General features: G+C 50.4%; 1 protein-coding gene across 1 annotated transcript in view; it reads left to right on the forward strand.

The window, feature by feature from the left end:
* Nucleotides 1–8,141, forward strand: part of ALOX5 (arachidonate 5-lipoxygenase) — a 43,275-nt gene extending 35,134 nt beyond the window's left edge. Inside the window, exons 8-14 of the mRNA XM_080823504.1 lie at nucleotides 2,208–2,411; nucleotides 3,122–3,208; nucleotides 4,874–5,052; nucleotides 5,304–5,425; nucleotides 5,811–5,911; nucleotides 6,227–6,397; nucleotides 7,447–8,141. Of these exons, the coding sequence (XP_080679630.1) occupies nucleotides 2,208–2,411; nucleotides 3,122–3,208; nucleotides 4,874–5,052; nucleotides 5,304–5,425; nucleotides 5,811–5,911; nucleotides 6,227–6,397; nucleotides 7,447–7,626 (1,044 nt within the window). The 3' untranslated portion in view covers nucleotides 7,627–8,141. The remainder of the gene's footprint in view (nucleotides 1–2,207; nucleotides 2,412–3,121; nucleotides 3,209–4,873; nucleotides 5,053–5,303; nucleotides 5,426–5,810; nucleotides 5,912–6,226; nucleotides 6,398–7,446) is intronic.
* The last annotated feature ends 7,024 nt before the right edge of the window (nucleotides 8,142–15,165 follow it).

Raw genomic sequence — 15,165 nt, forward strand, 5'->3', positions numbered from 1 at the left:
AGGAGGAAAGCAAGGGAGCGTCTGGACTAGGCAGTGAGAGTTGAAGAGAAGGGCTGAAGGCAGTGCCCAGGCCCCATCCCAGCTCAGCTGTTTACCCACTGTTGTGGCTTGGGAGACCTGTGCAAGCACTCTGAGCCTCAGTTTCCCCCTATGTAAAATGGACAGGAGTACCTGCCTTGCAGGGTGCTGGTGAGGATTAAATGAGACAATACAGGCGAGCCCCTCACAGCAGAGGGTGTCCTCAGCGACAGGGCCATGTTCCAGAGCGTGACAGGCCACCCATGTGTTCTGGAGACCAAGTGCCCAGGCAGGTGTCTGTGGGGCCAGGCAATTAGTACAGAATGAATGAAGCTCCATGGAGCGGAGCCGACTTTGGGAGGGGAGGGACAGCCGTGGTGGGGGGCCAGCCAGAAAGGGGGAGCCAGTGGAAGAGAAGGGAGCTGCAGGGCAGGGAGTGTGGGAGGGGTGTGGCCACAGGGAGGGGCGGGGGCAGAGGGGCAGAGCAGGCACTGTTTAAAAAACGCATGAGTGTTTTCTAGAATGTTCATTCAGAGTTCACAGACTTAGTTTTTGAAGAAAATTTGGTAATCCCGATTTTTATGTGAAATTCTCTGATAATTAAAAGTTGGCAATTAAATCTCATTAATAAACAAGCAAACATGAATCGTGTGAAAGTCAGACTGCTCTATCCTGGGTGATCAGGATGGAACCAAGTCTCGAGCCACTGGCCACCCAGGGTCAGAGAGCACTTGAGATGTGGTTAGTCCAACTTCCATAAGTGCAAAATACATGCCTGATCTCAAAGGCCTAGAATGAGAGAAAAAAAATGTTAAAATATCTCATTAATAATTTTATATTATCTTCATGTTGAAATATTTTCAATATATTGGGTAAAACAAAATTAGTAAAAGTTTCACCTGTTTCTTTTTACTTTTATTACTGCGGCCACCTAAACATTTTAAATTCCATATGTGGCTTGCACTAGATTTCTACTGGACAACACTATGTTCAAAGGAGAGACAGGGAAAGTACCTTCCAAAATACTTACCATGACCTTAAGGAGTCCACTGGATTTGGCCCCTCCCCACAGTCCCGGACAGCTGTCCTCCTTGGTTGGTCACTGTGCAGCCACACTGGTCTCCGAAGAGCTTAAGGGACAGCCCAGCTCCTGCCCACCCCAGCCCACCCCAGCCCCAGCCCACAGTTCCTCCAGCCCAAATGCTGCTCCTCCACTCCAGATAATTCCTTCTCATCCTAAATGTTCACCCCTCCAAGGCTCCCTGTGTTTCTGCAAAAGAGGAGGTAATGACAGTGCTCACATGACCTCACAGTGTCAAGTCCAGAAGCTATGCAGGCCAGTGGCTGTTGTCATGGGCAAAGCTAGTGACCAAGGAATTGGTGGTCCACGTAGGGCTACCTCTGCAGAGACGACAGTGGCCAGATCATGGACTTTGGGGTCTTTCTCTTCTGGCATTAAGAGATGACTGGTTTTAAAGAGGAGGTTGACATAACATGATTTGCATTTCAGGAAAAAAAAAGTCACCTTGGCCCCAGTGTGGAGTTGAAACTGGAAAGGCAAAGGCAAGCTTTGTTTCTCCGACAGAAGGCAGCTGGCTACAAGTCTGGGCTCAAATGACAGGGACCTAGGTCACTGCATCCTGAGGACCTTAGAGCCCTGGAACTAGGAGGAGCTAATGGAGGGCAAGAAGGGAAGTCAGGTGCACCAGCCCGAGCCTGGGGAACAGCAACATTTAAGGGAAGAAGGGAGGAAAGGAACATATGGGACATGGAAAAGCAGCAGTCAGAGCAGTGGGAAGAACCAGGAGGGAGAGAGCAGGCAAGGGAGGCGAGAAAGATGGGGGCAGGAGTAGAAGAGCAGAGCAACACACTCTAAGCACCTAAGCTGGTCATCTTAGTCAATTAGTCATCTTAGTCACTTGCCCTCCCTCTGGGAGGTAAGTAAAGAGTGTAGCAGGTGGTGGAACCAGAGCTCAGAGAGGCTCAGGTTTCCAGTGCCCTACAACTAGTAGGTGTTGTCACTGGGGTTGGAAATGCAAACCCTAGACCCTCTGCCCTCCTCCACGATCCTCTCATGACTCCAAGACCACTGTTTAAGAAATTCAGACTCTTCTGGAATTTCCTGAGAGGCCAGGCTTTCGTATATAGAACAAAATACTACCATGTATTTTCTTTCCCCAATGTATCAGCTCAACCAAATCCCAGGAGATGAAAATCCAATTTTTCTCCCTTCGGATGCAAAATATGACTGGCTTCTGGCCAAAATCTGGGTGCGCTCCAGTGACTTCCATGTCCACCAGACCATCACCCACCTTCTGCGCACACACCTGGTATCTGAAGTTTTTGGCATTGCCCTGTACCGCCAGCTGCCCGCCGTTCACCCCATTTTCAAGGTACAGCAAGCTACCAGTGCCCTCAGCTGGTGAAGGAGGGCATTGGCACATGGTGGGGGTTAGCAGAGGGAGGGAGGCAGGGCCCTGACACCCCCACAGGGCTGGGGCCAGGAGTAGCCAGCAGAGAGGGGCCCTTGGGGATGCTCAGGTGGTGGTACTACAGCTCTGAGGCTGCTGGTTCCTGAGGACATGAGGCCTGGGCCTGACAGGGCCTCACTGGCCTGGGAGCAGAGGTTGAAGAGGCAGATGAGGTCCGTGTAACCCTGGTCTGATCCCAGGTGCCACCATCACTGCCCTTCTCTTCCTGAACCTCGCTGGCACTGACTCCTGGGACGTGACAGGCTCTGGGCCTGTTTCCCCATCTGTGCAGCAGGCATCGAAGAGGACACCTGCCTCATAGATTCCCGTCAGAACCAAAAGAGTTAACAAATTCCAGGGATGAAAATACTGCCTGGCACATAGTTCAGCTCTATACAAGGGCTGGCTGTTATCATTTTCATCATTATCGGGTCACTAAGCGTCGAAGCAGCAGTCCCCAGGCCCCAGCAGCTCACCTGACCTGCACCTCCTCCCTCAGCCCTGGCATCACCCCTCCTCAGCGGACTGGGGTGCAGGGTGCTGGGGGTCTCTGGGGCACGTGGGGGGTGCAGCCCTGGTCAGGAGGCCTGGCCAGGCCTTCTCTGAGGCCTTCTCCTGCTCCTCCCCCCCAGCTTCTGGTGGCACACGTGCGGTTCACCATCGCCATCAACACCAAGGCCCGCGAGCAGCTCATCTGCGAGTATGGCCTCTTTGACAAGGTGGGCACCTCCCATCCACCTCTGTGCAAGGGCCCTGCCTCTCCAAACCTCCGCCGCCAGCCCAGGTTTCCTCTCAGGAGTCAGGCATCTGGGCACCAGGGTGGCGGTGGGTGCCTGAGAAGGGTGGGGGACCAGAGGTGCTCAGAGTGAAGGCTCCCCAGGTCCTCTGGCCAGTCTGGCCCTTCTCTATGGGTGACCCGCCCCCTCCCCTCCCAATGCACTGTCTGCCTCTCTGCACTTCCTCACGTGGCCTGTGTCACCCCTGTATCCTCCTCCTGCTCCTCCCCCATCCTCTGGCTTGTGGCTTTGGATTCTGCTTCCCAGCCCCCACTCCTCCCCTCCTGCTCTGCTTCCCCATGGAGCACCACCAGCCACCCTCTACACTTCTGGGCCCATGCTCCTACCCTCCCCTCAGCTGGGTCTAACCCCTACCCATCCCTCAAGTTCTCCCAGGCAGCACTTTGCCCGTTCTGACCCCTGCCTCGTAGCAGCCCATGAGCCTCCTAGCAGCCCTTCCCCCGCCTTCCTCCTCTCCTTCGGCCCGTTAGTGAGGCAGCCAGCTCATCAGTAAGGCTGAGCCCCCACGTGGGCTGCAAATAACCAAACCCAAGTCAAACGAGCTAAAGCTGGAAAAGAAGTGTATTCTCTCAAAACCCGGAATGTAACAGAGGTGAGGGGCTTCCAACCCCTCCCAAAATGGACTCAGGGACTCAAATAATGGCCTCACGGGACAAATGCACTCGCTGGCACTCTCTTCTACTCTTTAAAGATTTTATTTATTTATGACAGAGAGAGCTCACAAGTAGACAGAGAGAGAGAGGAGGGAAGCAGGCTCCCCGCTGAGCAGAGAGCCCGATGTGGGGCTTGATCCCAGGACCCTGGGATCATGACCTGAGCTGAAAGCAGAGGCTTCAACCCACTGAGCCACCCAGGCACCCCTCTCTTCTACTCTTTAAATTGTGCGGGCCCCACTCCCCCAGTCAGGCTCTGCGGACAGGCTTTCCCCCATGGGAAGGGAATGGGACTTCATCACAGGGAGTGCCAGGCTCATGTCCCCATGCAGTGACCATCCACTCCCATCCAAAGTCCAGGGAGCAACTCCCATCACTCCAGCTTGGGTCAAACGACCCTGTGGACCAATGTGTGGCACTCCAGTACCCAAGACATCCTTTACAAGGTCCTGTGGCCTGAATGCTCAGCCACAGTGTGTGCTGGGATGGGAACCAGGATGCCTCCTGTGCATCTCTCCCGCCCTCACCTAAGCAAACACAGGCCGTCAACAGGACGTGTGGCCCTGGGGGCTGGCATCTGCCCCTTTCTTGAGCCCAAAGCTCAGGTCACTGCAGTGCTTGCACTCCGGGCAGCCTGTGCTCAGAACAAGAGCCCTGACCTCCCGCAGCTGCCCCCAGTCCCTCGCACACCCTTCGGCTGTAATCCCTTGCATTAGACGGGGCCTCCCTAATATCTTCTGTGGGCTGCCTGGGTATTCTCAGAATTAAACAGCCCTCCTACCCCACCTCTTCAACCCCCAGGACATGGGCTTGCCTGCCGCGTGCCCGGCCACCCGGGCATCCTCTCACAGTTTCTCATGGTGAGCTCTGGGTGAGAAGGCTGGCCAGGGGCGGCCAGCCTCAGCTCATGGTGCTCTCTCCCCTCCCACTCAAGGCCAACGCCACAGGGGGCGGTGGGCACGTGCAGATGGTGCAGAGGGCCATGCAGGACCTGACCTACACCTCCCTGTGCTTCCCTGAGGCCATCAAAGCTCGGGGAATGGACAGCGCAGAGGACATTCCCAACTACTTCTACCGGGATGACGGGCTTCTGGTGTGGGAGGCCATCAAGACGTGAGTGCCTGGCTGGGGCCAAGGGACCCACTCTGTGCAGAATGAGAGGACTGGGGCATTGATAGGCCAGACCAGGGGCCTAGACCACTGACTCAGCGGGCCAGGGCATGGCTCGTTGTCAGGGCCCTGAGAGAGAGGAAGGTATGTGGGTGGGGGCGGGAATGAGTGACCCAGATCTGGACATTAAGGAGTAAGTCACAGGGTCCTGGCCAGGTCACCCACTCCTAGCTGGGCCCCTCCTCCTGAGCCAGGTTCACGGCCGAGGTGGTAGGCATCTACTACGAGAGTGACCAGGTGGTGGCAGAGGACCAGGAGCTGCAGGACTTCGTGAATGATGTGTACATGTACGGCATGCGGGGCAAGAAGACCTCAGGTACAGACCGCCTCCACTCTCCTCCGGGCAGGCTCTGCTCTTCCCTGCACCTCTGACTTTCCTTGGGCACCGCTGGCCCAAAGCATCCACCTTAGCACCTGGTGCTGGGGCCAGAGCTCCCAAGACACCCCTGCCCACCACTATGTCTCATGGGGACACCTCAGGGACTTTCTGCAGCCACTGAGAACCAGGGTCAGAAACATCAGGAACACTGGGCCATTGTCCCCTTCCAGTGTCTTGCCCATGTGTGGGCCCCCAAAGTCCTTGTATGGGAGAACTCAGGGACTGGGGTAAGGGCAGGGGGAGGGTATCTGTGGGTCATCGGTCCACTGCGCACTCTGTCCCCCGGGGTCGGGGCCTCAGCCAGCCCCTGGCTCTGCCCTAGGTTTCCCCAAGTCCATCAAGACCAGAGAGAAGCTGTCGGAGTACCTAACGGTAGTGATCTTCACAGCCTCAGCCCAGCATGCAGCAGTCAACTTTGGCCAGGTGGGCTAAGGCAGGGTGGGTCCTCTGGGCGGGACATTGCCAGAGTCACCTTACCTTGACTGCTGCTGATGGGCCCAGACAGAGCTGCCCCTCTTTCTAGTCTTTTGGGGCTGGTCTCGGGCAGCCTCAGGGCCAGCCAGAGAGGGGTACCTTGGGCAGGCCCTGCTGGAGCAGGAGGTGATGGGAAGGAGGGTGGGAAGTGTCTGGGTGGTTGCTCCCTCTGTGGGGCAGGTAGGGGATGGCCTGCTGTGCGGGGTGGGGGGGGTGGCAGCTGGCTGACGAGGGGCCCAACCATGTCTGCGGCTGCCCCTGCAGTATGACTGGTGCTCCTGGATCCCCAATGCCCCCCCAACCATGCGGGCCCCACCACCAACGGCCAAAGGTGTGGTCACCATCGAGCAGATTGTGGATACTCTGCCAGACCGTGGCCGCTCCTGCTGGCATCTGGGCGCAGTATGGGCACTAAGCCAGTTCCAAGAAAATGAGGTGAGCAGGGGAGACATTCTGCCCCCTCTAAGGGGCAGGTTGCCCAGATTTAACCCATTCCTCCCTCTCAGGCCTTTGCGATTAAGGGCTTAGGCTGGACACCTGTTTTCCTGACTTTCAAGGCTGGGGGTGCCTAGGGGGTCCCAGGCCTGTGCCTGGATGGAGCTCGGGGTGGGGGAGGGGCAGGAGAGCACAGGCATTCTGCTCCACTGGTGACTACCCAGAAGGGACAACTGGGTATCCTGCCAGACACTCCCATGCACATATACCTTACTGAACCTAGTGTCAAAGCTGGGTATCTCAGATGCAACCCCATGGCATTAGCTCAGTGTCACAGAGAGTGACTGCCAGCTCAACCAGCCCCAGACCCATGGGCATTTTAGGGGGTGCTGAGGTTGCTTTGGGGACTTTGCTAATGTCCCCACTGACTCACTAACATCTCTGTATATGTGTCTTGGCACAAGTATTCAGGAGGGCCAGATGACGTGCTCCTCGTAGAGGAATTTCTGGGTCAGAGACCGTTGAGACCGATGTGTCCTCCACAGACTAATCCCAAATCCCATCCTTTCTAGCCCTGGCTATGAAACTTGCCAGTTTTAACAATCCCATCGTTTTGAAAAAGACAGATCTAGTTTTGATTTGCAGACATCTGTGTGAGTGTGGAAATGAGCACAGCACCACAACAGGGCCCGGCCGTGGCTGTCCCAGGCTGGAGAGGCTAGCGCTGGCCCCCATGCTCCCACTGCCCAGAGCCCAGACAGGAAGGCAGGAGTGCTGCGGAGGACAGGGCCCAGCAGGAGCGGACTGCCGCCGGCCCGCCTGCCACAGCCCCCCTGCACCTGCACCATCCCACACACGGCAGCTGTTTATCCCATTTATCTGAGACCCCAGACTGGGGGCATTCTTCGGGTACTCTCAGCAGGGGGTGGAAAAGGGGAAATGAGCACATGCTTCCTCACTTCCCCAGGGTTGGTCTCTGGGGGTGAGACAAGACCTGTCAGTTTGCATCACCTCGGCAAAGATTAACCTGTCTGCGTTTCGGCCCTTAGCTGTTCCTGGGCACGTACCCAGAAGAGCATTTCATCGAGAAGCCTGTAAAAGAGGCCATGGCCCGATTCCGCAAGAACCTTGACACCATCGTCAGCGTGATCGCCGAGCGCAACAAGAACAAGAAGCTGCCGTATTACTACTTGTCCCCAGACCGGATTCCCAATAGTGTAGCCATCTAAGTGGCCACCTGAGCCAGGCTCACATGCAAATGGCCAGCTGCTCGCAGCCGAGCTCAGCACCCAGACTCCAGGCTGCCCAGGCAGGCAGGCCCACAGGTGGCCCCGGGGCCGACCTCCTGGCCGCTTGCTCTCCAGAGACTGCCCCAGCTCCTCAGGGCCCTGGCTGACTGGCTTCAAACCAAAGGCTTCCAGGTTGGGCCATGTTATGCCTCAGCTTCAGTGCATTTTCCAGTTTGTTCCTCAACCTTTAGTGAATCCCATACTTTGACCACAGTGGGCACAAGGCAGGGACCCGTCCTATACAGAGCAGGACAATGTTGCTTCCTGCCCATGGCCTCGCTCAGCGCTTCTCCACTGGGAGCGGTGAGAAGTCAGGACCAATCTGCTCTTGCTGGGGGATGTGGAATGATTCTCTTCGATTTATGCTTCATCCAATTTCCTGCATATAGTAGGTGCCCAAATAAATCCTTATTGAATGAATGAACTGGTTATCCTAAAAGTAAAGGAGCGCATTTAAAATAAGCATCCGCCTGCATGTTATGTTTCAGGCACCCCAAACAGCTCACATCCCCTCTCACGACCAAAAAAAAAAAAAAAAAAAAAGCCATAATCACTATGATTCCATCTGGGCAAAAGCTCCACCCACCCCACAAACCCCAGTCTAGACAGAAGGTGGTTCTTCCTCTTCATTCCTCAGAAAGCTCCTACATTTTCTTCAGAACACATTCTTAATATCGTCCAGCCTGGGGAGGCATCTTTGATTCTCATTTCTACCCACCACCACCCCTCCAGGCCCAGGGCTTTGTCCAAACCTCTGTTGTTTTCTTCCCATGTGGGCTCTCCCTTGGACCCAAAGCCCGTGCAAGACAAGGAACTCACCTTACTTGTGGCACAAGGCACCAGCCTGCTGCTCCCTCATTTCCCTCCTGCAAGGCACCTGGCAGGTTCTAGGCACTGTATGGGAACTGCAAGAGAGGACTTAAACTGACTTGTAAAATGCATTTCTTTCCCCACACCCAAGAAGCAGAGCCAGCCCTGAGCCTGGGCTTGATGATCCATTGTGTCCTCCTATACACACTTATCCAACCTATACCCCCAGCCCCTGGCTTCAGAATCAGATCACCAGGGTCTCCAGAATTTCTGGAAGATGTACCCAATGTGCTAGGTCATAAACTCAAAGTCTAGGTCAAAGGCTTCCACTAGGGCCAATAAAGCATGGGAGAGGTCATGCGGGAGAAGGCTCCTGAAGCCACAAGTCCCTCTGAGGAAACTTGAGCACTGGGATGAGGACTAGAGAGAGTGAGGCCTGGACATTTACTGCCCCAGACTCCCTACCATCCCTCTGAGAACTGCCCACACTGATGAGTGACCTTGGTGGTGGACTCCATAATCTTATGGTCGTGGTAAAGGCACTCACTCAGATCCATATTCCTGCGAGGGCCAACGTACCAAGTTTTAGAAGCTGCGAGGCCGTGTGAGCAAAGGAAGGAAGAGGAGCAGGCAGGAATGATGATGCAGGTCTGATCCTGTGGGTGCAACCAGGGAGGGAAGGAAGGTCTGGGTAGGATAGACTCCAGACTGCAGGGCACCTCGATGAAAGCCGTACTCAGCTGATGTGGAGTCCTCAAACAAAAGTGGCCCATTACAGAAATCTTGCATCAGGCAGGAAGGACAAAAATGGTCTTGGCATGAAGGTCACAACAGATCCAAAGGTGTGGCAGCTGGAGCTGTTGGTTAATTATGTTCTCTGCAGCTGGCCCTCGGCCTTACCCATTCCCCCGCAGCTGGGTATTTAGTAGCACACCCCGGCACAGCTAAGGACAGGGAAAACCCCACTTCTGTGCACAAACTCTGTCTAAACCTCTGGCTGACCCCTAAGCCAAGCATGCATGTGGCCAGCTGCAAATAGCTCAACCGAGGATCAAACCACTAAAGCGAGATTTGTTAAACAGTTCTCAGTTTCAGCTCAACCAAGTTAACTGCTTCCTTAAAAAAAAAAAGTCCTCTTCAGAGGAATGTAAGAGAACTCAGAATCTCTACAAAATGATATTCACAATACCCAGGGCACAATCCAAAATTATTCAACATAAAAGGAAAATGTGACCTACTCTCAAGGGAAAAGGCAACCAAGAGAAACTGCTCATATATGATAGCACAGATATTGGAATCAATAGATAATGATTTCAATGAAGCTTTTATACCTGTGCTTTGTGGGTTAAAGGAAATATATTACCAGTTCATGAAAGGATAGGAAATCTCAGCAGAGAACTATACGTTGTAAAAGAGAAGAAGGAGAAGCGAGGGAAGAGGAAGAAAAAGAATCATCATCAGATGGAAATTCTATAACTAAAAATATCTGGAAAAAATAATCTAGCAGAACAGAGACAAGAGAGCAAGGAATCTGTGAACTTGAAAACAGATCAATAGAAGTGTTCTAATCTGAAACAAAAAGATTTTTTTTTTACATGAACAGAGCTTCAGAGATCTATGGAACAATATCAAAAGGTTTTACATACATGTCATTGGGAGTCCTAGAAGGAGAGGGGAGGTAAAAGATGATGGGGCAGAACAAATATCTGAAGAAATAAAGGCCAAAAATTTCCCAAATTTGGTGAGAAACAAATTTATAGCTTCAAGAAGCTCAGCCAAACCTAAGCCCAGGCAGAATAAATACAAAGAAAACCATACTTTAGAGACAAAGAATGAAAGAGACTACACAGAATTCTATAACCAGCAAAAATACTTCTCAAGTATGATAATGAAATAAATTTCCAGGTCAAATAAAATAAAGAGAATCTATTGCCAGCAGATCTACAAGAAATGCTCCCATGGAAACTAAGATCCTCAGAAAGGACAGGGCAGTATCAGATTGGTAAATATCTGATAAATGTAAGAGACTTTCTCCCCTCCTCCTTCCTGTAAAATAAATATCATTATTTGAAGCGAATATTATAACACTGTACGTGGCACTTCTAATACATGTAAATCCAACAGGAAGATAGCATCAAAGACAATGGGTGTTAAAAGACTATTTCAGGCACATGGTTTCTACATCTTCTATCAGGGGGTACAATATTAATTCTAAGTAGTTTGTGAAACTGTATGTATGTAATTATAACTTATAGAGCAACCATTAAAATAATATAAATAAGTACAGCTAAAAACCGAGAGGGCTTAAAATGGAATTCTAAAAATATATAAATAATTTAAAAGAAAGGGAAAAAAAAAAAAGAGGAACAGAGAAACAAAAACACAGAGGACAAATCAAATAATAAAATGCCAGGCACAGAACCAACCATATCAGTAATTACATCAAATGCTTTAAGGACTAAAAACTCCAGCTAAAAGGCAAAGATGATCAGAATCATTTAAAAATCAATACCCAACTACATGCAATATACAAGACACAGACTTTAAATCCACAGCAGCGTTAAGCAAATATTTTAGGTTTGGTAGGCCACATACAATCTGCTGCACTTTTAATTGTTTTTAATTTTTTTGAGATTTTATTATTTTTTTGGCAGAGACACAGCAAGAGAGTGAAGGCAGACGATGAACTAAGCCACCCAGGTGCCTCTGTTTTACAACTTCAAAAGGTTGTTTTAAAAAATGCAGCAGGGGGCACCTGGGTGGCTCAGTGGTTAAATTTTTTTTTTTTTTTTTTGACGGACAGAGATCACAAGTAGGCAGAGAGGCAGACAGAGAGAGAGGGGGAAGCAGGCTCCCCACCGAGCAGAGAGCCCGATGTGGGGCTCGATCCCAGGACCCTGGGATCATGACCTGAGCCGAAGGCAGAGGCTTTAACCCATGGCTCAGTGGTTAAAAGTCTGCCTTTGGCTCAAGTCATGATCCCAGGGTCCTGGCCCCACATCAGGCTCCCTGCTCATCAGGGAGTCTGCTTCTCCCTCAGCCTCTGCCTCTGCTCCTTCCCCCACTTGTGCTCACACTCTCTCTCTCTCTCTTAAATAAAATCTTCTAAAAACTAAATTAATTAAATAAAATTATAAAACACTAGATCAAGAACTTTACAAAAATTTGCCATGGGCTGGATTTGGCCATGGATTATAGTCTGTCAGTGGATTATAGTCTGTCAGTCCTGGTATGAAAAGATAGATGAGCGGGTGCCTGGGAGGCTCAGTCAGTTAAGCGTCTGCCTTCAGTTCAGGTCATGATCCCAGGGTCCTGCTCAACTGGGAGCTCAATCCTTCTGCCCCTTCCCCTGCTTGTGCTCTCTCTCTCTCAAATAAAAAAATAAGATCTGTTTAAAAAAATAAAAAATATAAAGAAGATTTGTGAATGGCAAATCAGCACATGACAAGAAGCACACAAAAAGACGCTCAACATCATTAGTCACTGGGAAAATGCAAATTAAAACTACAAATGCAAATTAAAAGCAAATTACAACTATATATCTATGTGAACAGCTAAAATTCTTATATTTTAGGTTAGTGACTGACAACATCAAATGCTGCCAAGGGTCTGAAGTAACTGGAAGCCTCCCAGCTTGCTGGTGGGGATGTAAAATGGTACACCTGCTTTGTGAAAATGTTTTAGTTTCCTATAAAACTAAACATCTCTACCCTCTCTGAACCAGCATTTTATGCCTAGGTATTTACCCAAGAGAAATGAAAATGTGTCCACAAAAGTAATCTTAACAGTTCTATTCATAATGGCCAAAAACTGGAAAGAGCTCAAGTCTCCAACCATAAGAAAATGAAGAGACTGGTATATTTATACAGTGGAATATTATTCAACACAAAACAGGAATGTGCTGATACAGGGGCATAGACAAAACTCAAAAACACTGTGCTAACTTAAAGAACGCTTACACAAGAGTGTGAGCTCCATGACTTCACTAAAATTAAGCACCAGGACAAGCTAAAACCAAAAATCAAAACAACGATTTTGCTTCAGAAGGTATGGGGACAGGGGTGGCCTGGGAAAGGGCATCGCAATTTTCAGGACTGAGATAATGTTCTGTATTTTAACACAGAACCTATGGTTTGGGGTTTCACAAGTATATACATCTGCCAGACTCATCAGATGGTACACTTACGGTTTATACATTTCACTGTATGTAAATTTTTCCTAAGAACAAGAAGAACCATAAACACATGTTGAGTTGTAGCTAACGATATACAAACTGAGGTGGGGTAAAGTATACACTTCCGGTTGCAGTCTACTCTGAAAGGCACTCAAAAAGCAAGGCGATGGAAGGAGAGTGTAATGAACAGATGGAAATACATGGTAAAGCTTATACAGCAAAATGCTAACTGCAGAATCTAGGGTACATGAAATCTCACTAGGCAATTACTCAAAATTTTGTATTAAAATTTTTCGTAATAAAGTGGAGAAAAAAATGAAGAGCCAGTTACATCAAACCAGAGTTAATGTTCTTTCACCAGAAAAAGCACCTATGATTTAATGTAAAACATACCCAAAAAACCCAAGACAAATGGCCAAGGCATGGAAATTCACACAAGCAGACACATACAGTAAACAAAAGATGCTCAATCTCATTTATCCAAGAATGCAAAGTAAAACATCAATGATAAGAGAGAAGACAATCATTTTAGTAACAATTTAAAAAATACCTCCATGATACAATGTAAGGAGAGACCAATTCTTTCAAGTGAGCCATTCGGAGGGTGCTTTTGGAACTTAAGTGCCTCTACCCTTTTCTTTCCTTCTAGGAATTTATCTTCCAAACTGCGCCCCACCGCCACACACACATATGCGTGCACGTACAAAGATAAATGTCATGGATGTGGACTTCAGCCTTGTTTCTAATATCGAAATTCAATTAAACATCCTTATCATTGCAGTCACGTGACTGCTGTAAGCAACACGCATTTTCTAGATCTTTCAGACACGTGGAGAGTATGTGATGCCTCTACCGCCTGACTACGGCCCAGAACCCCCGCCTTCCCGGGACCCAGCGCTGGGCTCCTGCTCAAGGCCTTTCCCTGAATAGGGGCTGTTTGATGTTTTTTTTTTTTTTTTAAACCCATGCTGACCGCTTTGCTTGTTGCATGCCTGCCCCTCCCCTCAGAATGTTTAGTCAGACATTTCATCTTTTCCAAAGGGACCAGCCACTCCTGGTCATCTATGTAGTTCTACTATAGCACCAGGCTCACCCTCCTCCCACCAGCCTGACACCCCAAATGATGAGCAGTAAGTATGTCAGTATGCCACTAAATGGGGCTGTAAGTCTGTTACGGTTTCTTACAAAACAGGAGGCTGGCCTGCGTGTAGTTTGCCCCCCTGGAAGTGTTCCAGGCCGCAGCCCTCACCCCATCACTTTGTGGCTGCTGTTAAAGGGCAGAAAGGCCTAGGGACAGCAGGTTCAAGCCTCTGTGCAATAAGACCCCACTGGGCATCTCTTCGGCCACACTCACCAAATTTGGTGGATCCCCAAAGCAGAGATCCCCCTCGGGGAGCACCTCCCACCTCACCTTTTCACCCATGATTCCTCTTTCTGCTCCACCCTCCTCACCCCTCCAACCAATAGTCAAGCACTCCCTCCCTCCCATGGACACATACCTGTTCAGCTCCTCCGTGATCATGTCCTCCTCCACAGGCCTCAGCAGCTCCTGAAGTCAGGCAAGGACACTTGGCAGAGTATCCTCCCGCTTAGTTCCCAAGTCTCCTGGCAGTTACTCCAGTACCCTTTAACTGGTGGACGATCCTCTGGGCTCACCTAGAAAACAGTACGTACAGGGCAATCCTGGCCTCCATTTTCACCTTGGGCACACAGGTAAAGGCAGGTGCCCGCCCTCGGCACACACAGCCCTGTGAACAGTTTTCAGGCTCAAGACAGAAGGACCCATGACACCACCATGACTCAGGGAGGCCCCATCAGAGGCCAGGAGATACAGCCAGGCTGAGCTATCACCAGAACCTCCCTGATTCTCCTCTCAGCAAGGCTGTGGCTCAGTAAGTGTTTCAACAGACAAGAGGAATTAGGCAATAATCACCTGCTCCATGGTCACATCGCCAGACACACCCTGAACTTGAATCTCGCTTCTCGCAGGGCACGGAGTCCAAGTAGAGCCTGGATGTTTGAAGCAAGCACACCTGTGTGAGCTACTTCTGTCTACACTCCCACTCCCGCATACTCTCCTGAACCCAACACCTCCCCACCAACCAACGACCAGTGTCTGGGGGCGCCATCCCCCCTGTAGGGACAGGCCTCGGAAAACAGATACCTCCAGAGGTTGCATGATTTTCTTTCCCAACGTGCAAGTCAGAGGATCGTGGAAAGGGGGATGAGAACCACTGGAATGCCTGCCAATGTTCCCAGCCTTCTTGCAGGAAAACTTTCATGGCAAAAATCCCTTTTTAAAGAGATGCTTTATTGCTGCAATTAGACCCCCGTGTATAACACAAACAATCCCCCTAGAGAATGATTCAAGTAATACTGAGAAACAGTGAACATACACAAAAGGATACAAAACCAGACATTCAGATAACTAGAAACTTCACAAGCTAAGAAAATCTCCGAATGTGAAGTGCCTTTTAGAAACTACACCACACATG

Source organism: Martes martes (genome assembly GCF_963455335.1).
Source record: "Martes martes genome assembly, chromosome: 14".
Classification (NCBI taxonomy): Eukaryota; Metazoa; Chordata; class Mammalia; order Carnivora; family Mustelidae; genus Martes; species Martes martes.